We start from the raw sequence: 25496 nt of genomic DNA on the forward strand, positions 1-25496 counted from the left end.
CTTTGTATCAACAAAGATGACATTTTAAAAATGAAAACTACTATCTCTATTTTATTTATTCTCTCTACACGTGATTCATAAAATGACATAGCATAAAATCTTGTGCTGCAAAGAAAATGATTATTATTCTTGGGTTGGAGGAAAAAGAAAAGTGTAAATTCAGAACCATCTCAATATGTGATTTTGTGCAATGTAATTATGTGATTAAGATTGAAATAAAATAACGCGGAAATGATGGTGTTTCTATTTTAAGAAATATTCCCTCGTATAATAGAAATATGCGTACTTTTTATATTCGTATGTCCTATAAAAATATGAGTATTTTTATTTGTGGAAAATTATTTCACTTTATTATCCTTATACATCAAGTTATTGACAACTTATACCACTAATAAATCTTATACTCCCTCCGTCCCAATAAATATGAAACATTTAGTTTCCGGCACAAGATTTTATGCAGTGGTGTTTTATGAGTTAATGAAGATAGAGTAAAGTAGAGAGAGTGATGTTTCCATTTTAGGAAACGTTTCATTTTTAGTGGGACGGCCCAAAAAAAAACGTTGCATTTCTAATGGGACAGAAGGAGTACAAGAAAACAACCCCTTCTCCCACTAGCTCTCCAGTCATCTTTTCTGTACTACTTGTCCATTTTATAATAGTGTACTAATAAATGTAGCAACTGCCAAATACTATTGTACAAGTGAATCCTTCCAACAGTTTTGAATTTTAAATGTCTTTTTCTTTAAGTTTCTTAGAAGGGAAATTTCAACTGGTGAATGGAGAATTGCATTATACGTTTGTCAAATCAAAGAGCATTACGTAAGTCGCTGACTTGAAGAACAAGGTTTGGGGAATTAGTATTCAATACTGAGTAGCCCCTATGTTCCACAATAAAATTCATATTTTACCATTTCCGTCTACAACAAGAACCTTATTTCACCTTTAACATAAATTATAAATACACTTCATATTCCACCAATTTATTACACACTCACATTTTATTGCTATAAAACTACTATATAAGTAGAACTCATATTCCCCTAACCCATTCAATCCACTTTTCTTTATCATTTCTTAAAATCCATATCCACACTAAATAAAACTCCTATAGTAAGACTGAGATGGGGTAGTAATATTTTGGAATTGCTTCACACATGGGTAAACTTTTTTTTTTTTAAAAAGGCATCATCCAAAAAAAAGAAATATGACAGTACACAAATAAAAATTAAAATCGATTAAATGAATGTTCAGCGAGCATATACGAAATGTAGATCTTAAATTTTCATAATAAAGCATCAATCATTTTTGTGAATTAAAATTAACCTGCGAGATTAAGCATACAGTTAAGTAGCCTGCTTCGATTCAGAAAACGAGAAATGAATCAAACGAACAGCAGAAGGATTAAAAGTCGAAAGCCAAATGAAAGCGATGATGTATCATCAGCCCAAAATGCTACCTTGCCACAGATTAATTTGTAACCATTTTTTCTACTATAGAGTTTCAGGGTAAGCATCTTGTTCAACTTTTCAAACTCAGTGCAGCTTTGTGGACCATTGTCTCCTTATGGATTTGGTGGCAGCTCTTCTCCACGAGCTCGAGTAGCTTCTCCAAGTTTGATGACCACAAGTTCAGGATATCATTGCTGTCCTTAGCTGCTTGGAAACAGATCACACCTAGAGGCCTGTCGATCTTTGCCACCAGTGCTTTCGAGACGACCATATCTGAAAGATGTTTCTCAGCTTCCTGCGGTAATAATGATGAAATGGATGAAGGTGGTGATTCATGGATCGATATGAATTTCAACTTCAACAGCAGGTATTGGAACATCATAGAGATGGAATTAATAGAATAAACCGAACATAAGAACACAATATTCTCTTAATAATGAGATCATGTTTGTTCACAATATAGCAGCAGACCCAAAAAGGTTGCAGAAAAGCTGATAGAATATTTTTAGCTTGTTAACTTAGCTTATCATATCACGAACCTAGTTGCACACGTAATAGATTCATAATAAAAAATTTGGGTAACCATCAAACATTATCTAAGATGCACGTAATACAGATTTAAAGGTAGCGTATCCAGAATAACTCAAAGCTAGACGTTTACAAGTAAAGATGTTTCACAAATATAATGCAGAATGACCTGGACAGTGAGGCACAATAGATCTGCAAGTCTCTTCAAGGTGATCCGTGAATAGTACTTAGAAATGACAAGGATGTTCTGCAAGGTATACCAACGCTCAGTTACATGTAACACATAAATAAATAGATCTAAAAAGATATAAGCAACAAAAGATTAACATCATTAGAGGAAGCAATGAAGATAAATCACAAAGTATAAAGAAATGGTTGTTGGAGCCTTACATGTTCTATTACTCTGAGTTTCAAATCCTCAGCTGCCTTTTCACCCAAAGAACCACCAAGCATGTTCTTCTCATTCTCAAACTCGTTTTCAAATGTGCCCCAAAGAGCCGTCCATTGAATAACCTCCATAGTAACCAGTTGTTTCAACAGCAACCTAGTGATAAGGGCAGACTTATATAATAACCATATGAGAAATAAAAGAGGAAAACGAAAAACCATACACGTTAGAAATAGCTAACCTGAAATGAGGAATTTCTGACAGGTTCTTATCCTCCAGAGTTGAGTTAAGAAGGCTAGATTGCATAGGATCATGAGGAGACAAGACCAAATACCAGCAAATTTTTCTCAAAACCTGCAGGTAATATTGTGATTTTTAACAACAGATAACATAAACCAAACAGATCAAAAGACTTGTTATAGGAGTATATCCAAAGATGATAATTACAAGCAATTAAAAGCAAAAAACTGGTCAGTAAAAAAAAAGATCATACCGGTATCCACTGGGCTGGATCTTCTTTCACGGAAGGGATCTCATATATTGACTTGTAGCACCGGCATATTTCGAGGTAGTCATTGTTGTGAGAGTAATACCTAAAAATGTTGAAGGCAATCAGATTATACTGGCTGCTTACATGATAAAAACTCCTTGGAGGAGGATGTGAAGGAGGAATCAGACATTAGATATGTTGGAGGCAGCAAGTTATAACATATTTGTCAAACTCAAACCCAAAAGTATCCATACATCAATAAAGTAAAATCCATCACTGGGAATGAAAGATGATATTTAATGGCTAAAGCCTGAAATGCAATCAGCATGCTAGCCTCCCTTTGGCTATATTTGTTTGTATGACTATGTAGGTCTCATGAATCCCTATGCAAGTATTACATGATGGATTATGTACATGTTCACTAGAACATGGGCTGATATAAATGACGTATAACCTTGGAAGAAATCAAAAGTAGAAATGGTGAATACCTAATCATTAATTGGTAGTAGATCCGCTTCAACTCCAACAGCGATGGAATATCAGCTGGAGCCTCTTCAACAATGCTTTCACTTTCTTTGGGTTTCTTCTTTTCTTTTGATGGATCAGCCTCGAAAACTCTAGGACTTATCTTTCTCGAGAGTATTTGGGCACGGACATAGTCTTGGCGGTCTAAACATAGACGGACCTATGAAATGCAAAGGACGGAAACTCTTGACCATCAGCCAAATGCAAAATTGAGAAAGAAAACCAATCATAGATGGATATAAAAGAATAAATAACTTACTTGCTCAAGAATAAAAGCTATTTTTTCAGTTTTTGCCATGGCTCCAAATGTTTCGACCTGTAGCAGATATCTGTTAGAGAACAACTGAAGAAGTAAACAAAACCTACTGATTGACTAGTGCAATTAGTGAAAACAACTGACCGCAACTTCTTGCATTAAATCTGCAGCCTCGGCTATAAGTCCTTGTTCTTCCTTAATCTTGGCAAGTTTCTTAATAAGGCGAGCTCTCTCTATCTCAACATAAATCTGTCAGCAAATTGAGCAATACTTAAGACATCAAAGTCCTCAAAATACAGATAAATATAAACGGATTTCTGCACATGAATCACCTTCCCAGCTGATACACTATTAAGTGTCTTGATAAGCTCAATCTTAGTATCAATATCGGGAGTTTGATCAATATATTGCATTGCTAGTTGAACCATGGATTGCACGGCCTGCGTCAACCAAACACAAAATCAACCATCAACACAAACTTCAGGCAGCAAAAGAGCTTCCAGCAACATCACTAATCAAGCCATGAACGAGTTCAAAAAACGCATACAGCCGTTTTCAGCTTCCTATTACTACTAAATACTGAACCTAAAAGAGCAAATGAACACATCGACATTTCATCTCATCTCAAACCAAATTAATCAAAAGGAAAAAGATGAAAATGCTAAAACAAGAATAAACTCGACTATGATTGAAAAAATATCCAACAAAATTAAACAAATCCGTCGCTGCAAAAAATCTACCGAACCTGTTTCAACTGTCCGCGGCGCTTGGAAATGAGCAGAATCTGCTCGTTGAGAGTCTGCCACGCGCCGGCTTCGAAGCATAGCTGCAGAATATCGGTGGCTGCCTTCCGTGTGCCGGCGACGTCGCCAACTTGCCTCATCTGCTTCTCCACATTCAGCAGCGACTCAATTTTCGCCTCCAAACTGCCCCCTGCATCGCCCTGCGAAATCGAGACAATGAATCACCAAAATTACACCACTGAGATCCATAATTGGGCGGAAAAAACTGTATTAACAGAAGCTGATTGTGAATTAGGAGATATGACAGGTTACCATTTTGATGGAAGTGATTCGACGATTACAATCAGCTGAGAGTAAAAACCCTAGAGAGAGAAAGTGGGGAAATTTGAGGATTTGAGAGATTTTGAAATCTGTTTTACTATATGCTGAATTACTTATGTGCTTTTATTATGACTATTTTTCGAGAGATTTTGGAATACGACTATTTTTTCGGTGAAAAAAAAATAAAATTATTTTTCATGGATAGTGTAAATAAATTTTATATTTCATGAAATATTTACTTCCCTATAAGTTATACGAGTGTTTTAATTATAAATTCATAATTAGGCTCTTGATTTTTCCAATAATTAATTAATCCCCTTTTAATTTCAAGTGACTAACCAAACCGCAAATTTCCATCTTTTTGTGAACATATTTTTTTCCAAATTTCCACAATTTTTATTTGTAAAAATAAAATCAAACAGCTAAAAGATAAAACAAACAATTTTAATGAAATATGAAAGAAAGAAAAATGTTGGAGGAAAAAAATAAATTAATAATTTATTTATTTATAAAATAGTGATAAAACACCTACCAAAAAAATGGTTATGAAAATTAATAGCCTACGTGTATGAGTTAAAGAGAAAATAATAAAAGTAGACAAAAATTGAGCAGCAAAGAATCCAAAAGCGAAGCGGAGATTAATCGGCGGCCAAATCGCCCCTAAATGGAGACGAAGAAGCTGCGTTCTTTGATTTGCAATGGTCCTAGAACTAGTTGTGTCTCAAATTCTGGCTGGAAAATATCAATTGGTGTATTGTGCGCTGTTGGAACAGTCTTGGCAGCAAGATTTAGTAGATATTTCGATTTCAGAATCTCGTATGAAGATGCAGATTCTACTGGTGTTTGGGCTGTTCCCGGATTGCAAAATCTCGGCAACAATTGTTTCTTGAATGTTGTTTTGCAGGTAAAAAACACTGATTCCTTTTAATGTTAATTTGGGGCTGAGCTCGATTCTAGGTTTTGTGGTGATGCGATTTTTTGGTATGATATGTTATCTGCTTGTGTGTATGATTGTGTACTCTACTACTCTTTCAGAGCTTGGTTCTATAATTGCATTCTTTTGTTGAGAGAGAGAGGTTGTTTTGTATGTAAAAATCGAATCTTGAATGTTGTGATTATGTGTGAATATGAGCTCTTTTGAGCTATGTAATGTTCAATTTTGCAGTTGGATATATGTGTGTGTGAGAGAGAGAGAGAGAGAGATTGAAGTTGTTTTGATTGTAAAAATTGGATGTTCAATGTTGTTCTTGTGGTCTGACTATGCCATTTGTTAGTGTGTGTGAACGAGAGCTCTTTTTGAGATATCTAATCTGATTTGGTGGTAATGTTCAGTTCTGCTGTTTGATTATGCTGATTCTCCTGTTTTCGAACCTGTGCTTGCTTGTGTCCGACTATGCTATTAGTTTGCGAGTGTGATCGTGAGCTCTTTCGAGCCATGTAATGATTATGTTGGGTGATTGTGGCTTCAGGCATTGTCGAGCTGCGTTAGCTTCCAGAAATATCTGTGGGAGATGATGGAAGAATACGGCTCGTTATCAGTTGAAGAAGTAGATGATAATTGTGGTAGTGAAAATCTTCCACTTTTTAGTTCGTTAGCTTCACTACTGGAAGGTTAGTCTATCTTGTCTATGCTCTAAAAATATGAAAACCCATTGAGGTGATCACTCGCTACGTATCTGATTGCTTTTTTACAATCTCGGTTGTTTTTCCCAAGTTTAATTGAGCTCGTACCCTTAGTCAAAATGATGATCTTCACTATCTTGATGCCCTCCATTGCATATTATTTGCCCAGTTGTTCGTTGGAATGTTACATTCAGCGGCATTGCCCTTAATGAGATCGTTGTATATTGCAGAGTTATGTTGTGTTAGGCACCAAAAAACTGTACTCAACCCTCGGAAATTGATGGCTGAGATGGATCATTATATTCCGAAGTTCAATCTATCCAGGCAGCAGGTACTTGTTTCATTAGCACCATCCATCTCTATGAAGTTCATAAACATTACGAGTCTAATTCTAGCTTTATTGTAGGATGCCGAGGAAGCATTTTCCCATCTCTTGTCTTCGCTGAGAGAAGAAATATACGAGCATTTTATCCCCACAACATGTTCCTTAGCCGATTTGCCCTCACTTCCTAATGGTAGGATTCTTACCATAAAGACCAGCAAAGATGAGATTGAGTTGCAAAGATGGAGCCGTAGTTTTCTCAAGCCCTTTGATGGAATCCTCGGCAGCATCTTAGTTTGCCAGAGTTGTTCGTTTCAGGTTGAATGGTAAAATTTGCTAGTCATCAAGGTCCAAACTTCATCCTAGATTACATAATTTCATGACTTATATATATTTGTTTTTTACTTCTACAGATCTCTCTCGATTTTCAGCATTTTCATAGTTTGCACCTTTCGCCTCCAGTGAGCAGTGATGGTACAATTGTACGTTTGTACATTTTTCTCAGTCATTCGCTTTTTTTCTATTTGCATCCTCCACCATGCTTATTTTCTTCGTTGTGAAAATTTTAGATGGCTGGATGCACATTGGAGGACTGCCTAAAGCGATACTTTGTAGCCGAACATATTGAGAATTATTACTGCAGCAACTGTTGGCATAAGGCTGCAATCGAATACGTGTCTATTTTCAAAGATAAGGTAATCTACTTCGATCAAATCGTTGTTGTTCGAGTTTGGTATTTTACTATTAATATCGGTATACTTTCTTGCAGGCGGATATTGAAAAACTAGGAAGCTGTAATCGAGGCGAATCTTGTCAATGCCGGACACTATCTTCTCTCGAATCACTTCCTTGGTCAAATAGGTTCTCTCGTACGCTCAAGCAACTGAGTATTGCATGGAGCCCTAAGGTATGCACAGCGAAACGAAAAACAATCTGCAGCATTTTTGTCTAAACATATTTGAATTTCAAATCTTTTTAACGTGCAGATTTTGTGCATTCATTTCCAACGAGCTTCATATAATGTTCTTGGACAATCGACGAAACTTAGAGTAATCTACCTCGAACCCCGCTAGTCCTATTTGATTTTCCGTAGTTTGCATAGTTTCTTTTGCTTTCCTTGTCTTTTTTTGTGATTCGGGTGATATGTTCTCTTTAAAGGGACATGTCTCGTTCCCGTCGGTCCTCGATCTATCTTCGTTCACCAACACTGGAGTCGGGATCAAAGCCATGGAAGCAAGTTCGTCATTCAGGCCGTCGAGCCAGCGAGTAATGGCCTTCCCTCGTTTCATGTACCAAACAACGGCACTTGATCCGGGAACAAGCATTGCAGTCGAAAACGACCCTCATTTAGAAGATCTGGGCACCAGCTCCCCCGATTCTAGGAATCGAGCTGATGGCAACGTGAGCTTCTCATCCTCTTTGCCTTGCCATTCCCCCTCAGTTTCTCTTTCCCCACTAATGCAATGCTTGCTACTGCAGGTGGAAGCTGCGGCCCCACCAACGAGGCCGGCACGAAGCCCAGTTTACCGCCTCGTCTCCGTTGTGGAGCACTTTGGAAGCAGTGGCGGTGGGCACTACACAGTTTACAGGAAAGTGAGAGGCAAGATAGGTGATGATGGAGATGATGAAATTCAGCAATGGTTTTGTATCTCAGATTCTCAGGTGGATACTGTTTTAGAGAGAGAAGTGATGGATGCAAATGCTAGCATGCTTTTTTATGAGAAATTTGAGAATTTTTGAGCTACAAATAGTTTCTTTATATATATTATTTTTTTAGTGTTAGGCATATAGATCATGCTCCAGTTAAAAGGTGCCTCTGCAATGAATTGATGACTTAATTGTTAGTACTATGACTCATGGGGATGGCATTTATCCTAAAATTACTTTCATTTTTATTTTACCAAAGCTTAGATCTTTCTGTAATTGTGAAATGATACTGAGACTAATATTTTTTGTTATATTTGAATATTATTTGTATAAATATATACTCTCTCTGATCCAAGTTATTTAAGCTGTATTTTATTTTGGATTGTCGCGAGTTACTTGAATCATTTCTTTTTTTGGCTAAAAACAAAACATCTAATCACACAGTGGCGGATGCAAGATTTTTGTACTGGGGGAACCAAATTATTGTTAACAATATTGCATATATATAATGTCAATTACGGCAGAAACAATTCCGACTTGAATAGTGTATAGCGAGATAGAGATGAATAATGAGTGATAAATGGATAATATAAATAAAGATACATATAGTAATAGTGCCAATGTCGAAATAATTGAAAATTATAAAAATTAAAGATAAATATAGTAATAGTGCCAATGTCGAAATAATTGAAAATTATAAAAATTAAATTTACTGATATTATATGATAGTACTATATTTATTTTTATGAGATTAAAGAATTTTTTTTATTCTCAGATCATTAAGTACATTACAAATACAAGAAAAATATATTTATTTAACAAAGAGAATCACTAGATAAATAAATTAATGTAATTAAGAGAAAATTTAAAATAAACGTAAAATAAATTGAGAATAGAATAAGAAAACCTATAGTTGGTATCTATGAGAATGAGAAATATAGCAAAGGCGCTCCCAGCAAGATTCAAACACGCCGTATTAGCAGGGTAGCTTGCGAACCAGCTGAGCTACGCATATACTTGTGAAGTGTTCTATGAATACACAATATATAGTAGTGATAACTAAAATGCATGGGGTCCCATGGAGAAATCCCATGCCCCAACGTGGGTCCGCTCCTGTTAAATCACACATACTTGATTCTTTTTTTACTTTATTCTCTCTTCTACTTTCGTTTACTTTATTTAACTTACTAAACACAACTTTCTCAAATATCGTGTCGAAAAAAATGCCTCAAAGTAACGTGGAATGGAGAGAGTAACATATATCTGGTTGTCTATAGAGGCCATTATTGAGAGTATTATCGACATACTCTTATCGTTTGGGGGTTAATAATTTCGTTTTTTTTAGTTAATTGTACAAATAAATGTCGACATTCGTTATGATTTTGTATTCTCAGTATCGGTTAATTATTACAACTAAAATAAATAACCCATTATATCAATAAATCAGTGGAACCACTGTTTGACAAATGATTATTTTCAGCTTTTTTAATCATTATTAGAATTAATTTAACAAAACTTAATTAAAAAATGGCGGAGTATTATTAAAGATTAAGAAAAATATCAGAACTAATAAGTTTCTTTAAAATCTCCTCACTTTATGAATATAGAATAAAGTTTATTTTTGGTCCCCTTCTTCACATAGAAAAAATATTATGCATCGATGATCTATTTAGACCACCGAATATTTTCTTTTATGTATAAGGAGCAAATAGAGTAAAAAATGGTAGGAGTATACGTATTCTGGTGTAAATTCCAAAGCTAAAATAGAAGAAATGAGAGGGCTGCTAGGTCTACTGGGTTTTGAACCAAGGTTGGAGTCCCCTGACTAATTGAAACAAAACGCCAGCAAGCAGTGGTATTGTTCACGCTCTTGTTAGCCGACGAAGACGCCACCACTGATTCCCAACACCAGAGGGCTGCTCTGTCTGCTTGTTTCGAAAGCTAAGTCCCTCATACTTTAGCTTTTGATTTCTTCTTTGTGGTGCTCTCTGCACAGACCGTTGAAAGTGTTGTAACAAGTTCTACTATCTTTGTCATGCCTTCTTTTCTACGTGGAAATAGCTAAATCAGTTTTTGTTACTATCACCGGCACCTATCACAAGCTCCAACCTGATTTGGCCGTTGTGGTAACCAGCCTGCAAGTCACCCTTGGACAGTCAGGGCAGGGACTATTTTTGGACGCTGGTGACTACACCTACCAGTATCTAGCTTTGTTTGTTTGTGGCAGTGGTGCAGGAAATTGGATTTTGTGCTGTCAAAGACAATTTCCTCTTTTTGGTGCTGCATAAACTGTCATTGTGGTGCAGGTGGAGAGGGTTACCTGCCCTTTCCCAAAATAGGCAAACAACTCAAATTGTGTTGATTCATTACTGCAACACTAGGTCACGTGATTTGCTACCAAGTGACACGCCAGCCCAACCCCAGCTGCGGTGTTTCTCTATCCTTACTTGCCACATGGCAAAATGCTAGGGCAACATAAGATGACGAATCCCAGCTTCTCTATGGGACAGAATGGCTCTTCGTGGACTCGACGAAATTAGTGAAACTATTGGGAACTTAGAGGTGCCCGAAACTCAGCAAGTCTCAGCCAATTCCACTACCCAAAATGCATGAGAGGACCAAGAAGTATCTTCATCGACAGGGCCAAACATCATAGCTCTACCAGCCAACCAGCCTACTCCGTCTAGTGGATCTGTCAGTAGAACTTTGGAACCTTACTGCAGTGAGTAAGATTGGGTCTTACATTGGAACTCCACTCTCTGCTGATTTCTTTTTTTATATATAAATAAATCAATGAATAGATGAAACCAAAGTTACAAACTTCAACTTGGGCATACCCAAGGGAGAGACTGCCGGACAGACCCGGACAATCAAAAAGAGCACAAAATTCGAGAGGAGAAACCCTCAGCGATGACAAACAAGATCTGGAAATGAACGAATAAACTCCGTGCGGTGGTACTACCAACTAACCCAGAGGTTTGGTCGGGCCTCGTTAAAACCTCTTAAGACCAAAAACCCGAAGGAAAAAAGATCCCAAGAGGAAAAAGAGTACCCACGTTAGTAGCACCAAAAGGCTCTCAAAAACCCAAACACTGGGTAAAGGAACCCTGACCTTTCTTCTAATTCTGACTTCGCTGCTATGGTAGATGTTGAATGACTTGATCATCAGGATATCGCGAGTAGAGGAGACTATAAGTGGTTGACTTGATGAGGAAAGTCGTTCTCACCGCATCAAACTTCTTACCATCATTGATGTGAGCATTCCTAGCCTTCCAAATGAAGTAGACCGAGGCCATGAGGGCAATCTTCCTTACTTTTTGAATAATAGCCGACCTCGTTTCGTGCCTAGCAATCCACTTGATTGCACTTTTGATGGTTGTGGACCGTCGCTGCATCCCAGTCCAATAACTTATTTCTTCCCAAAGTTTTTTCGTTTTCAAGCATTTGAAGAAGAGGTGCACAATCGTTTCATCTTGTGTCGTGCAAAATTCACACCTCTTTTTAGTAGTCGTCCAAGTGACTCGGTCGCGTGTCGTCAGTCTCCCACGAAGTTCCAGCCAGCTGATGAAAGAGTACTTCGGAGGGATAAGGTCTTTCCAAACAAACTTAGGCCAGAACCGGCGTTCACCGTGTGGTCGGAACCAGTCGTAGGCCGCTTGAGTGCCCTTGCCCCAACTCCATTGTGTAAGCAATCTCTCCACCTCCTGTCTGGAACTTTTCCACCCATTTCATCCCGGATGGAAATAAGATGTTTGATGAGGGGAGAATCGATCTTCGGCCCCGGGGTCCACTCCCAAAAGTCAGTGCCTCGAATGATTTCAGTATGAATCCATTTGATCCACAATGTGCCCTTCTTGGCAAAGATGTTCCACAAAATTTTGGCATTGAGGGTCGTGTTCCAAACATCCATGTCCCGCAATCCTAGCCCGCCCTCCGTTGTTGGGAAGCAGACATCTTTCCACGCCACTTTAGCATACTTGGATCCCCATAGGAACTGTCTCGCAAGTCTTGAAGGAACCGTGCCAACCATAGGGAACGCTTGCAGCCAATACGCCTCCACATCCTACAAGCAAGCCCGGATTAGTTCAAGTCTACCCGCAAATGAGAGGGACTTACCGTTCCATTTTTTAACAGTCGAGGAGAATTTCTCAATGAGTTGAGAATAGTCGGCGGCTTGAGCACACGTGAAGCTAGCGGTATGACAAGATATTTTCCCGGTAAATGGGCGACGGGAAAACCAAACGTGTTGATCAAGACATCTCTTCGCTCATCCGCCATTGTTCCTGCAATTTTTCCCTTGGCTCACTTCAAGTCCCGAACAAGCCGAGAACTCCTTTACTACTTTATTAAGGACATCCAACGAGTACGAATCAGCATGGCTAAACAGCATAAGGTCATATGCGAAAGCAAGGTGAGTAATACGAAGCGAAACACAATGAGGATGATAATTGAAATGTGTCCCCATGTGTGCGAAGTGAGAGCAAGCGAGAAAGATACTCCATGCATAAGATAAAGAGGGTCGGGGAACTTCCATTAACAATAATAGAGTAGGTTGGTGACGTGACGCATCCCATCACTCTTTCCACAAAGATTGGATGGAAGTTGAGACCAAGGAGGACTTCTTCAAGAAAATCCCAGCAAATGGTGTCATAAGCCTTACGGAGGTCAATTTTCACAGTGCAACGCGACACTCCTCGGGCATGATCATAGGAGCGTATGAGTTCCATGGCCAAGTGGATGTTATCCATGATGCTTCTTCCCAAGAAAAAAGCCGATTGGGCTTGATTCACGAGTTGCGGCAACAACAGTTCCATCCACTTGGAGATAATCTTGGTGATGGCCTTATAGAAAACATTGCAGCACGCAATCAAGCGGAAGACCCCGACTTTGGGATTGTTGTTGGACTTTGCGATCAAGGCAATAATGGTCGTATTAAGGTCTTTAGCAGCAGTCCCGTATGAAAGAATTCCCTAACTGCTTCCACAAAGTCGCACTCGAGAGTGGCCCAGTTCTTCTTAAAGAACGCTGAGGAGAACCCGTCCGGCCCCGGCGCTTTCCCCTCATCAATATTGAAAAGGGCATCCTAAATTTCCTAGACCATGACTTCTCGAATGAGCCCTTCTTTATCTTCCTCATTCAGGAGCGGTCCGATCTAGCTGGTTGAGCATCTTTTGCCGTGCCAAAGAGCCCTTTGAAGAAGTTTACAAAGGTCTCGATGATTTCGTCCTGGTCATCCATAATTGCACCGTCTTCCCTGCAAAGGAAAGAGATAGTGTTTCGAACATTGTTAGTCTTAACCATAGAATGGAAGAAAGTAGTATTCTTATCGCTTTGGATAAGATTCTTGATCCCCGCTTTCTGGCTAAAGAATTTCCTTTCCGATGTTGCAAGCATTTCCGCCTTCTACTTAAGCTCTCTGAGCTGTTCGTGGAGGACTAGATCATCCGTATCCTGGTTGATCGTTGATACGCTCGGATTTTGCACGGTTTTAAGGCCATTATTTGGTCTATTTTGAGTATCAAAGTTGCATTGCACGTTCATTAATCGTATATTTTATCCATTTTGGTATTTTGACGTGTTTTGTGAGAAATGTGCAAAATAGAGCAGAAAAATGACACAAAAAGGTGAAATTTCGGAAGCAGGAGCTGTAGGGCAACCCAGCAGCCCACTGCACCCAATGCAGCAGTCGCTGCAACGAGTCCAGGGAGTTCTGGAGCTGTCCAGCGGCCCCCTGGAAAAACGTAGCGCGCGATAGCTGTCTTCAAACTCGATTTGCCGGTGATCCTGAAGTCCGATCAGGTCGTTCTATACACCATTCTCTTCGTCCTGGAAAGAGCTTCAAGTTGGTACAAGAAGCACCTCAATCCGAGTTCTGTGGAGAGAGTTATGATCGTTCTACCAAAGTCGCGCAAAGCTGCCAGCTGCAGTCTAGCCGGAAATTTAAAGATGGAAAGAAGATATTACCTTGTGAAGCCAAATCTTTTCCTTCTACTATGGGGAACGAAAATTACATATTTCCTAATTCTTGGAGGAAACTTATTACCAAATTTAAATCATTCTCAAGCCTATATATACCCATAACCTCATTCATAGAAATTCAACCATTCCATGGCCCCCAAAAGGGGAGCCTTCATGGCTTTCCCCTCCATTCTCCAACCTTAATTCCTTCATCCATCATCCATCACCATTCTTGGAGATTGAAGCAAGGCAAGAGGAGCATGGAGACTTCAAGATTCATCATTGGGTTTTGTTTGTTTATTTCATGTCTCGTACTTTAATTATTGTTTTAGTTCATCTGTCTATGGATTACTAAACAATAGAATTTTGAGGTTTGATAGTAATTGATTTTTATGTTGTTCTTTTTATGTTAAATGTTCAGAACTCGTTTCCACTTGATTTTTCTTGAACTTTTGTTCGACTAATTAGCCGTTACATTGATTATTGTCAATCTTTGATCGGTGATAGCTTTGATTGGTTTATCTTATATGTTCATACAATAATTGTGACATGAGTATTGATGCATGATAGAGATAAATAATGGTAAAACTTGAGTCGGATGAACGTAGAACTAATTAGAATAACTAAAGAGTTAGTGAAATCTTGTCCTTGAAATTCCTCTATTTGCCTAATTCTATCTTCTTCGCTTTTATTGTTTTACTTTATCTCTAGTTTTATATATTTCAAACTCAAATCTATGTTTCTCTAGATAGTATTTGACGCTTAGTACAGCCAGTTGCAATTATATTCCCCGTGTTCGATATCCCGGTACTGACTTTTAGCTATACTAGATCTACCCTGTATATTTGCAAGTATTTTTAGTGCTAATAAAAAGTGCATCAATCGCCAATTGGGCATCCTCTAGATCCTTAGCCGCTTGTTTTGCACGCTCAATTATCTTATTGGATTCCTTGAAGTTGAACTCCCTAAGATCTTGTTTGAACGCCTTTCATCTTTGGAATAAGGCGAACTGTTTAGATCCAACCACTGGCCTGCGCCACTTCTCCTCAAGAAGGGGCTTAAAACCTGCATGGGTCATTCAATAATTGAAGAATTTGAAAGGCTTAAAGTAAGTCTGAACATCACCGAAGATCTTAGTCTTTGTCGGTGAGTGGTCTGTCTAAATACCCACGGGCATAAACGTCGTGTCCATGATGTAACCAGCATGATCAACACCCAGGGCTCCAGGCCCTCCTCTCTGATCCTCCTCGGATAGGATAGTTGCATTTTAAGGGTTAGTTGGTTCAAAGGGCGCCTCCAATTCTTCAACTTCCGAGTCCTCTACTCTTGCATCAGTAGGGATCTAGGTGGATCCATCCGGCAGAGGGATTTTCTCTTCAGCATCATTTTCCATCGAGCCTTTTTCCGCACCACTCTATTGCGCTGCTTCTGCGCCTTTAAGATGTACCGGGTAGTGCGGCACATTGCCCTTTCGGTCGACTACTGTATTCTTATCTTGGTGCGGTTTGATCGACGTAACCGTGTGTGGTAGTGCCGAGTCTTCATTTTCAAGGCCAACAAACTTATTAGCCGTCTCCACCATCGAAGGCTCTTTGTGTCGGGCGACACCTTTGCCTTTATTTTTCCCCGCCGCCTTCCACACTCCAGTGCTAATATTTTGTGGGGCATTCGGACTTGTGGACACATTTACCGTACCACAGACTTAGCTTCGGCCTCTGGACTTGCCTTAACCATTCTTAGGGGCGGGACCTCGAGATTGGTCACGGGACTTTGCTCGGTCTGGGACTTGCGATTTAGGGCGGTTTAGCTTCGCCCGTCTGATTCTTTCTTTTTCCCTTTCCACGGGCTGGGACAGCCTTCACTGGCATGGCCAAATGCAAGGCAAGTGCGTAAATATTTAAGGAGATGCTCGTAGGCAATCCGCTGATCTAATTTATCCCCTCCCGGCATGATGATCTCAATACTTTTATGGGGCTCCTCGAGGATATTGATAATTACCTAGACCCTTGGTCCATCCAGAGTGTATATGAGGGTCGTGTCCTCATCCACCATAACTAGTGTGCCAACTGTGATGGCAATCTTATTTATCGCCGACTTATTCCAGAGAGTCAATGGAGATCAAGAATCCTGATCCAGATGGGGATATCAACCTTTAATTTCATGTTGAAATCAGAGTCCTCCAGCGTCGGCTCCATGACGAGTGGTATGCCAAAGATAGCCTGGGGGCCTCTTCCCTGGACTTTTTCAAGGTCCTTTTGTTGCAGAAAGAGAAGATGATCCACCCTTTTCCATGAAAGGCCGTCTTTACCGGAACGTTGTTGGATCATGCCGAGGACAACTTCTTTTCCTGGAAACCTGGCAGCAAACATACCACACAGGGAAGGACCCCAGCCTTGTCTAATCGGCATGAGGTCCGCGTTAGTAAGGACAATTGAATTAGAGGCTATGGATATACCTTTGACACTGAAAAGGGTGCGCGTCATGGGATTGGCAAGGGGGCGGATGGCTTGGTTTGAGGCAAGTCAAGCCTTTTATCGTTCCTTCTCGAGTTTTGCCTCAATTTCTTCCCTAAGTTCCTTCTCAGGTCTATCGTATGCATCTCCATGATCTACATGCACTCTAACGGGAATCGCATATTTGGAGCACAGGGCCTTGATGTCGAGACCTGTTCCGTCGTTCAAAAGGAGTTGGTCTAGAAGTCTTTGTCGAGTGTTGGCCTTATTATTCGCTTTTGTTTGAGTAGCCTCGTGATTTTTGTTGCGTGCCATTTCCACGCACCATCGGTAGTGGTTGGAGATTGCTCAAGCAAGCGATCCGAGGTCAGCTCGGCCGACTTGCCTCCGAGAGCCGGCGTTGTTGCAGGGTCTGCCACGCCAATATATTTCATAACATGTCCTTCCATCGCTATCAAAGCAGCCACGTGCGGGATCAGGCTTACTTTGTTGAAGAACCTACACGACAAGGTTAGCTAACCCGAAAAATAACTAAGTGTTGGGCGCAAACCAAAAGGGCGTAGGGTGCCCTAGGAGGGTGAGAAACGTTCAGGGGCGCACGCGTCCCTCTCCTGGAATGCTAGCTTCTTCGGCAGGGGACAACGAATCACAAGCGGTGTCTTGAGTACTTGAAGAGAATACCTGCAAAAAGAAGTTAGAAAACAAAGGAATTTGACAAAGTGTTGAATCCAAACCTTGAGGGCATAGGGGGCCCTAGGGAATTGGTGTGTCTCGAGCATGTGCACGCCCTTGTGGCTCGGCCGTCCGCGCCAACTTGTGCACCACAGACACCCCCTGCAGTACCAAATGATCCAAGTATTCTGAACACAGCTCAAAGACAAATCTTTAACAGTGATAAACAAGTGGACGCGCTCCATTTAAGGAAAAACCCAACCCGGTCTGGCCCAAAATCGCTAGAGCCCAAATCCAACCAGTCTCGGCCCAGCGTCTGGGCCCGAACCCAGCAGAGACCCGGCCCAAATTGGATCCAAACCCAGCACAGACCCAGAGCCCAAACCCAAATAGACCCAACCCGACCCTGATCTGCGCCCTTCTAACCCTAACCCTAGAACCAGCCACCAAATACGAATTTTGAATTTGTAGTGTCTAGGTTCTACGTATGTGACCGTTGAGATGGCGGCGCCGGAGACCTTTGAACTTCCGGCAAGGTGGCGCCGAAAAAATTATGGTTTCGACGAAAAAGTCACTGGAAAAATCAGAGTGGCCAAACACCCAAGAACGTCGCTGGAATCTGCAAATAACACAAACACAGACCAAAAACTATCCACCAATAGTATAAATCAGTCCCAAACAGATCAACAAGAGACGAAAACAGGAGATTAAGAGAGGAAGAAGGCCGAAGAACACTTCGAAACAATTCTAAGTGTAGATGAGACTTCTAACTCCAATCCAACCACATTCGAATCCTTCAATAAAAGAGCACCAAACCGAGACCTCCTAGGTGAATAATCACTTCAAAACCTGCAAAAATAGATTAGAACATAAGCAAAACACATCCATAAAGTGTGGAAGGCAATGGAACAATAGCAGATCACAAGAAAACAACACACACACAAAACCCACGAATTAAACACCAACACACAAAAAAATCAGAGATTAAATAGTGAGGGATGTAGAAAACTTAGGCTTAAAGGTGGAGAACTCAATTAACTTTAATGGAATCTTCGAACATAAACCTTCTTCACTTCCAACTCAAAGCAGCCGGCCTTTCTCAATCCGTCGCACTTGCCTTTGAAGACAAGTGATCTCTGAGGAAGCGCTGCAACTGAGTTGGAAGGAAGGGACTCTAATATTCGGTTACACCTCTATAGAAAAGAAGAACACCTCCTCGACGCAAAGTGGGAGAATCGCCGGAATCTGCAAATCGTTTACAGATTCAATACCTCACCTCTCTGACTGATTTTCACACCGTCAATCACCACAAGGGTGACTTCCGATGCTACTGGAGTGGAGAGGAGGCCACTAGAGGGCTGGAGAAGCTTCAAACTCACCGGAAAAATATTTTTAGATCAGCAAAGAAAAAACCAAAGAACCTCAAATCTGCTCCAAAACTGGTGTTTTTTGGATTAAACTCTTCGATTTGATGAGAGGATTAAGTTCCGAAGAGTTGAAATCCACCAGAAGTGAGGAGAATGGAACGCGAGAGGATTTGGGCGGAAATGCTAGAGATAGATAGTGAGGATTCTAGAGAGAATTCTTACCCTAAACTCTCTACTGATTTCAAAACACTTAGGACCCGTTTGATAGCCTACGAGGATAAAAAATCGCCCAATTAGTAATCAAGGAATGGAGGCCCGGTGGGCCAAAATTTGTTATCTTTGACGGTCGTTTGACAGGCAATATTTAATTCAAACCCAATTCTTTTGTCATTGTTTGATAACATATTATTAAAAATCTATTTTAGCATTGATGTATATTTTTTCCTCCCTTTTTTTCCCTTTTTTTTCCCACTTTTTCAGTCCCCCCCCCCCTCTTTTTTCCCTTTCTTTTTTTCGTAGGGTAGCCGAAGAGTTGTGGCTGGGTTTATTTAAACAGAACTAGGAGCATTGTGGTTGGGTCTATTTAAACAGAACTAGGAAATCTCTTGCTTATTGGTGTTTGGCCTTACCCATCTCAACAAGGATGTTTCAATTTTGTTTGTACCATTTATTTTTGCTGATTTTATGTGTGCAATGTCAAACCTTTTGTGAAATTTTGCAATATAGTTGTGTTCTAATTTTTGTTTACAATTGTGGGTGTTGGTGAAGATGTGAAATTTTGCAATTTATCTGTGTGCTAAAATTTGTTTACAATTGTGGGTGTTGGTGAAGATGTGAAATGTTGCAATTTTTTCAACGATGTCTGTTCGGCTGTGAGTGTAGAGTATAGAATGTTAACCATTTCTTTTTTTAGATAAACATAAAATGGCTGATTACCGTCGTGGCAAAGCAGTTATGGAAGCAGCTCTCGCTGATCGTGGTATGTGTGTGACTTCTTTTTATAGTTTTGTTTTTAGTTCTCAAACATTACACATGGTTTTTGGTATGCATCTCTAATTCAGGAACTAGCAATGTCCCTCGTCCCAAACAACTCAAAGGCGACAGGAGTAGGCGCATGTTGAGAAACCGAGAGGAAGAGGTCCTAGTTGCGGCCTTAAAGGAGCTTGTTGCACAGGGGTGGAAGGCTGACAACGGATTTCGGGGTGGCTACTTAAGAGGCTGGAGGACGCATTACGCAGAGAGTTCCCTACAACAGATATTAAGGCTACCCCCAACATTCAATCTAAGCTCGGTGCCTGGAAAAAGTGCTACTCCACGCTGCAGGCTATACTTTCATTGAGTGGTGTCGGTTTCAATCTCAATGGAGACTATAAAATTGACTGTGATGATGAGCAATGGGCTCACATTGTGAAGGTATTCAACATTCTAATTCCACCTAATTGAAGCTATCAGATGTTTGTTTGTGTGTTGACAGTTATGTTGGGAATGCTATTTTTTCAGGTTGATCCAAATGCAAAGCTTATGCGAAACAAATCGTGGCCATATTTGGATACATGAAAGGAAGTTTTTGGCAAGGACAGAGCCACTGGAGCAGCTGCGGAGGACATACTCGATGCAATAAATTACATGTGTTCGCAAGAGAACCTCATGGGGGTTGGTTCGAGCAACAACTATAGCTCTGCCGAATTCTTTCCGGCCAGCCAAGTCCCCGATGCTTCATCACCCCATGGGGAATCTGACAGTGTTTTTAGTACGCCGCGTGAGACTCCCACTAACAAGGTTCAAAGAAAAAAACGCAAGGTAATGTCTGAGATGAATGGCATGGTGGAGATGCTTGCAAAAATGCACACTGCTACTAATGAGCGCCTTGAGCTCTTAGCAACTCGTATTGGATACGAGTTTGATCTCACTAAGGCACGGAAGGAAGTGTTTGATCTTGTTGGCGTTATACCGGGGCTGACAATTATGCAACAATTCATGGCATGTGGGTTCATACTACACAAAGTGGAGTGTTTGGACTTCTTTATGTCTCTGCCTGCTGCTGCAAAACAGGAGTATGTGATGATGGCTTTGGAGGATAACCCACCAATATGAATGTTGGAATGTAGACCTACTTATCTATTTTGCTTTTTTTGGCTTTAGAAACTTTATCTATTTTGGTTTTTGGGCTGCCTGTAAGGCTTTAGATCCCTCTTCATGCAAGTTTAGCTCTTTTAAGCATGTTGATAAGGGTATGGTGGTTTTAGTAAAATGTTATGTTAATATTATGGTATATATAACATCTATGCTTTTGTGTAACTCTTTTAAACATACAAAATTACTATACAAATATGATTGATGCAAAACAGAACATACTTCATATTGGTACTTACATTAATGTCCACCAAAATACATTATATAGCACACGTCCAAACTACATTAATTCATTAACATCCAAACTACATTTCTAACATATATAGTACACATCCAAGCAGTGTTAATAACATATATAGCACATCCAAGCAACTAGCCAAAAAACAAAACATAAGTAGAGGATAAGCTATAGAGAAGTAAAAGCACACTTACTTGAAATGCAGACAAAAACCATACAACAAGGTTCAAGGATCCAGATTCGCCCTCCACCCGATAGGACTGCAGGATGCGCACGAGCTTCCTTGGGGTGAATAGTATGGCTTAGATGCAACCTCTGAGTGCTTCAATTGCAGGAGTCCGATGGCTTTGATTTCTTTTTCATTGGTCGAACATCGATCACTAACATGATCGGGGTCCTCGAATAGTTTGCGTCGTGCTTTCTCCTTAACTGGCCATACAGGGGAGTTCACTTCTTCACTCAAAGCTTGAAGCGGCGAGATTACTGGAGCATGCAGAGGAGCTTTATCACTTGAGTCCGACAGGATGATTAAAGTTTGCTCATCTTCCTCAACCTTCGCTTGCTCATCACCGAAAAGAGTTACAAGCTCATCGTAGATGGGTTCTCCATTGTGGTAGTAAGCCTCAGCTAGCTTATTTTTCTGTGGGAATGAAAGCATTAGTCATGTCCTATTTCTTAAAACATTGAATTAATTATAGTGTTGCATACCTTAAAAATCTCTCGCCACACTTGGCTAGGAGTTACCACAACATTTGACTGAGTTTTCCAGAAAGTGTCATCGATCTTGATGACTTCTGTGAAGCAATTATACCTGCTCTCAAGATGTCGGAACCTCTCGTACATCTCAGCCCAAGTTACCCCACAACCAAATCCCTTTTGAATAGCTACGGTGGCTGAGTTACCCCACAACCAAGATGTCTGGTACAACTTTCTCTCCCCACTGCATTTCTTTTTTTTTCTGGATAATTGTTTGGACGAGCAGCGAATCCATTTCTGGGGTCCAATGCTTCTTGTAGAAAAAGACATGTTGCTGAGGTATGTTGAGAGCCATCTTAGGAATAATTGCAAGTATGAAATGCTACAACTCAGCTGCCCACTTCTATTTCAAGGATTAGTATGTCTATATATGTGACAACTCGCATTTTTTGTATAAGAAATTAATGTTTAACACCGACCCACTTCTACTTTATATTAATAGCTATAAATTGTGATGTGGCTTGGGGTAGTTGGCTGCAATTGCAAGTTGCTCAATCATATCAATAATCAATTCTTTACAATATTGAAATACACAAATTGTTGGAATTGGCGATTGTATAAACGAAAATAGAACGAGAAAAAAAACAACACACAAAGGAATTTTACGTGGTTCGGTTTTATCAAACCTACGTCCACGGGAAACTATATGGGGATCTTTATTCACAACTACAAGATGAAGAAGATTACAATGGGAATCACGAATGGAATGAAGAACAACACTCACGCTCGCAATCTAATCACAAGACTTGAACTCTAGTGTTTCACTCTTCCTCTCTCTCTTCTTTTCTCCCTCTGTTTCTGGATGCTTTCGGTTGAATGAAGTGAAACCGTGTCACACACACTATATATACCAGCTGCTCCTTGTTAGTTATAACTAACTCAATCTGCAACTCATATACTTAGCTGTGGTGCTGGTGTACATGCACCCTCACTCCAAGGCAACTGATCCGAGCCAGGTCCGAGCCAGGTCCGAGCCAAGTCTCATGACCACAAACCTAACACTTACTACTTGCAGTAACACCTTCAGCTGCAATAGAAATAATTTATAGGAGCTTCTTGCTATTTTCATTCCCGAGACCATTATCATCAAGATCGTATATACCAAGGTGGAATGATAATTTGGTGTGTATTATTTATAACATATTGACACAGTAATTATATAGCTTAATTATTTTTTATTTTACATGTGCATATTAATCACTGTTATATAGGTTAAAATGTAAAGGTTGCTAATAATAATAAGATGATCAAAAAATAATTTTACTTGATTAAGATGACTAAATTTTTAGTTCGTTCAAGTATACATAATTATATAATGATATAAAAGAACATTTAGATAAATAAATAATTATGTAATGAAGTAGTATAAAAGAACATTTATATAAATAAAAGCAATTACAAATCCGATCAGAAAATATAGTAGTACAAAATAGATGGAACTTAGTCCACCAAAATACAAAATAATACACAAGTCTACCAATGGCAGTCATCAAAACTGTCCATTTTTTGCAGATAAAAGTTACTACACGAGCCTACCAATTACAAATCCAAACAATAATAGCACAATAGCCATAAAGGTCATAACAAAATAACTAGTCTAGCAATTACAAATCCTGCGCAATGAACTGGCATCTTACCGCCACCGCAACGACATTCCGGGACCAACATCGCGTCGTCGTGCTCCAACATGTTCCTGCATATGAACAACAAAATCAGGTATGAGAATGCAGTGGAAAAAACAAGCATATGGAGAATCAATAAATCGTACTTAATGAAATAAAAAACACACATAATTGTTCAAATAAAGTTGTCATATCAGTTGCACACCCACATGATCCCACATAGCTTGTGCCATGTCATCGCGTTTCTGATTCCACTCGGTTGAAGGCTCTACCCCGTCCACAAATTCAACGCCCCCATCATTATGGCCTTCATACTCAGCACAATCCTCGAAGCCAAGTTCTTTCTCTATCGGATCAGTTGGCATCTCAGAGCGGATAAAGTTGTGTAGCAAAAAACAAGCCATGATAAGCCTAACTTGGATCTTAACGGGATAAAATGCCGCACTCCTAAGAATTTCCCAACGCATTTTTAGCACCACAAAAGCACGCTCAATTATGTTGTGTGCCTTTGTATGCCTCATATTGAACATCTCCTTGGGGTTTTGGGGCATTGATGCAGTAGGACCCCACTCTTTAAGGTGGTAACAGACAGTCTTATATGGGCTCAAAAAACCTTCGCTATTAGCGTACCCGTTGTCGCAAAGATAGAAATTCCCTAAGACAACATACACATTGGATGAATATTAGATACAAGGTTAACTACAAATCCAATAATGTTTGAGTGAAGAACAATCATTCAAGATAAGCATATAACCTTTTGGCACACGCAAGCCATGAACCCTATTGATCGCGTCTCTGAGAACTCTAGAATCAGCAGCGGACCCTTCCCATCCCAGCAGGACATAGACAAACCTCATATACCGATCACAAACAGCTAAAGTATTCGTCGCTATTTTTCCCTTACGCGTCCGATACCTCGGCTTATCCACATTAAGTACAAGCATACTGATATATGTCTCATCCAGGGCCCCTAAGCAACCCTAGTAAACATAAAAAGGTAAATATCACGTGGTACTAGTTTTGGAGACAAAGAGAGATGCCATGTATAATGTTACCTTGAACCACTTCCATCGGGGGTCAACAGAATCGGTTGTTACTGGGTCAGGTTTCACCGTAACAAGAGCATTCAACTTTAAAATAGATCTCAATACACGATGAACATAATTAGACACCGTTTGTCCTGACCTCCAAAAATCAAACTTGACGATCCTATGTTTTCTATGGTGTGCTAAAATCTCTAAGAACATTGCTATTTGCTCCTCCACAAGCACAAATCTCCCATCCTTCAGGCCTCCCACGTGTTTCAGTAATTGGCAGAGCCCCCCGAATGTATTACGGTCCATTCGGAGGTTATCCAAACAATCAAAATCAGTAATTCCCACTAACCTATGCATATGCCTTACTTGCATTGGCATCCTATCTATCAAAGTGGATGGCTTAACTGGCATTTCCCTTCGAGTGCGCACTCTCCGTCGGAGGTTTGCATCTAGAAGGCGTAGGATACAAATTGTCTCAAATCTGTAAAGGTGCAAGATGTACTCTAATATTAGAGCCACTGATGCTTCAACTGTCTCAGTACGAGTCTCCATATTACTGAAGCTAGAAATGGAAAAAAAAAAACTTAAAAACAACTCCATTTTAAGAAGCTTCTAAGCATATTTTTGTTACAAATGTGTTAAGTGAGTAAACTTACATAACTATCAAATGTATATTGCCTACTTATGTCGTTTCTTAATGCAGAACCAAATACAAATTCTTACCTCAAATTCAGGAGGATTGCAACAGATATGTTTGTGTGTATGCAGTGCTCGGCAGAGATCCAATGTTGCAAAAGACCCGTCACAGCAAATTCGGCCAGTTTCAACAATGAAGAGAAGAATTTATGTGGGGTCAGAATCTGCAGAAGAATGAGAAAAACAACAGCATGAAATTGGTTTGCCTTGTTATTGGGTGTCGTTGCAACGGCACCCAACAAAAACCTATACCCCAAGCTACAACGGTGTACA

General features: G+C 39.9%; 4 protein-coding genes across 4 annotated transcripts; 1 reads left to right on the plus strand and 3 right to left on the minus strand.

Annotated features, from left to right (window-relative positions):
* Window positions 1–1338: 1338 nt before the first annotated feature.
* LOC125215296 (26S proteasome non-ATPase regulatory subunit 12 homolog A-like) lies at window positions 1339–4783 on the minus strand. The gene is made up of 11 exons (XM_048116670.1): window positions 4691–4783; window positions 4381–4578; window positions 3968–4075; window positions 3780–3884; window positions 3639–3695; window positions 3343–3539; window positions 2858–2957; window positions 2606–2718; window positions 2367–2520; window positions 2146–2223; window positions 1339–1743 (listed from the first exon to the last, which is right to left on the minus strand). Exons 1-11 carry the CDS (start codon window positions 4691–4693, stop codon window positions 1519–1521), a joined length of 1338 nt encoding a protein of 445 aa, XP_047972627.1. The 5' UTR covers window positions 4694–4783; the 3' UTR covers window positions 1339–1518.
* Window positions 4784–5289: 506 nt separating this feature from the next.
* Window positions 5290–8625, plus strand: LOC125211815 (ubiquitin carboxyl-terminal hydrolase 27). The gene is made up of 10 exons (XM_048111752.1): window positions 5290–5603; window positions 6169–6310; window positions 6553–6653; window positions 6729–6962; window positions 7058–7126; window positions 7214–7339; window positions 7414–7551; window positions 7631–7693; window positions 7803–8045; window positions 8124–8625. Exons 1-10 carry the CDS (start codon window positions 5364–5366, stop codon window positions 8382–8384), a joined length of 1617 nt encoding a protein of 538 aa, XP_047967709.1. The 5' UTR covers window positions 5290–5363; the 3' UTR covers window positions 8385–8625.
* A 12523-nt stretch (window positions 8626–21148) lies between these two features.
* On the minus strand, window positions 21149–22156 carry LOC125210940. The gene is made up of 2 exons (XM_048110589.1): window positions 21821–22156; window positions 21149–21752 (listed from the first exon to the last, which is right to left on the minus strand). Exons 1-2 carry the CDS (start codon window positions 22136–22138, stop codon window positions 21339–21341), a joined length of 732 nt encoding a protein of 243 aa, XP_047966546.1. The 5' UTR covers window positions 22139–22156; the 3' UTR covers window positions 21149–21338.
* A 1234-nt stretch (window positions 22157–23390) lies between these two features.
* Window positions 23391–25079, minus strand: LOC125210467. The gene is made up of 5 exons (XM_048110018.1): window positions 24546–25079; window positions 24245–24470; window positions 23700–24145; window positions 23506–23561; window positions 23391–23400 (listed from the first exon to the last, which is right to left on the minus strand). The coding sequence occupies exons 1-5, from the start codon at window positions 25077–25079 to the stop codon at window positions 23391–23393; spliced, it is 1272 nt and encodes a 423-aa protein (XP_047965975.1).
* Between the last annotated feature and the right edge of the window lie 417 nt (window positions 25080–25496).

Source organism: Salvia hispanica, chromosome 3 (genome assembly GCF_023119035.1).
Source record: "Salvia hispanica cultivar TCC Black 2014 chromosome 3, UniMelb_Shisp_WGS_1.0, whole genome shotgun sequence".
Taxonomy (NCBI): domain Eukaryota; kingdom Viridiplantae; phylum Streptophyta; class Magnoliopsida; order Lamiales; family Lamiaceae; genus Salvia; species Salvia hispanica.

Excerpts from the sequence above, each read along its gene's own strand:
- LOC125211815 (XM_048111752.1), top strand. The coding sequence starts at position 5,364 with ATGGAGACGAAGAAGCTGCGTTCTTTGATTTGCAATGGTCCTAGAACT. Across the intron at positions 6,963-7,057 it reads GCCAGAGTTGTTCGTTTCAG|ATCTCTCTCGATTTTCAGCA; the intron begins GTTGAATGGTAA and ends TTACTTCTACAG. Across the intron at positions 7,694-7,802 it reads GACAATCGACGAAACTTAGA|GGACATGTCTCGTTCCCGTC; the intron begins GTAATCTACCTC and ends TTCTCTTTAAAG.
- LOC125215296 (XM_048116670.1), bottom strand. Across the intron at positions 3,885-3,967 it reads ATAGTGTATCAGCTGGGAAG|ATTTATGTTGAGATAGAGAG; the intron begins GTGATTCATGTG and ends ATTTGCTGACAG. Across the intron at positions 2,224-2,366 it reads AACTCAGAGTAATAGAACAT|AACATCCTTGTCATTTCTAA; the intron begins GTAAGGCTCCAA and ends TATACCTTGCAG.
- LOC125210467 (XM_048110018.1), bottom strand. The coding sequence starts at position 25,079 with ATGGAGACTCGTACTGAGACAGTTGAAGCATCAGTGGCTCTAATATTA. Across the intron at positions 24,146-24,244 it reads TGGCTTGCGTGTGCCAAAAG|GGAATTTCTATCTTTGCGAC; the intron begins GTTATATGCTTA and ends ATGTTGTCTTAG. Across the intron at positions 23,562-23,699 it reads CACAAGCTATGTGGGATCAT|GAACATGTTGGAGCACGACG; the intron begins GTGGGTGTGCAA and ends GTTCATATGCAG.
- LOC125210940 (XM_048110589.1), bottom strand. The coding sequence starts at position 22,138 with ATGTCTTTTTCTACAAGAAGCATTGGACCCCAGAAATGGATTCGCTGC. Across the intron at positions 21,753-21,820 it reads TGTGGCGAGAGATTTTTAAG|AAAAATAAGCTAGCTGAGGC; the intron begins GTATGCAACACT and ends TCATTCCCACAG.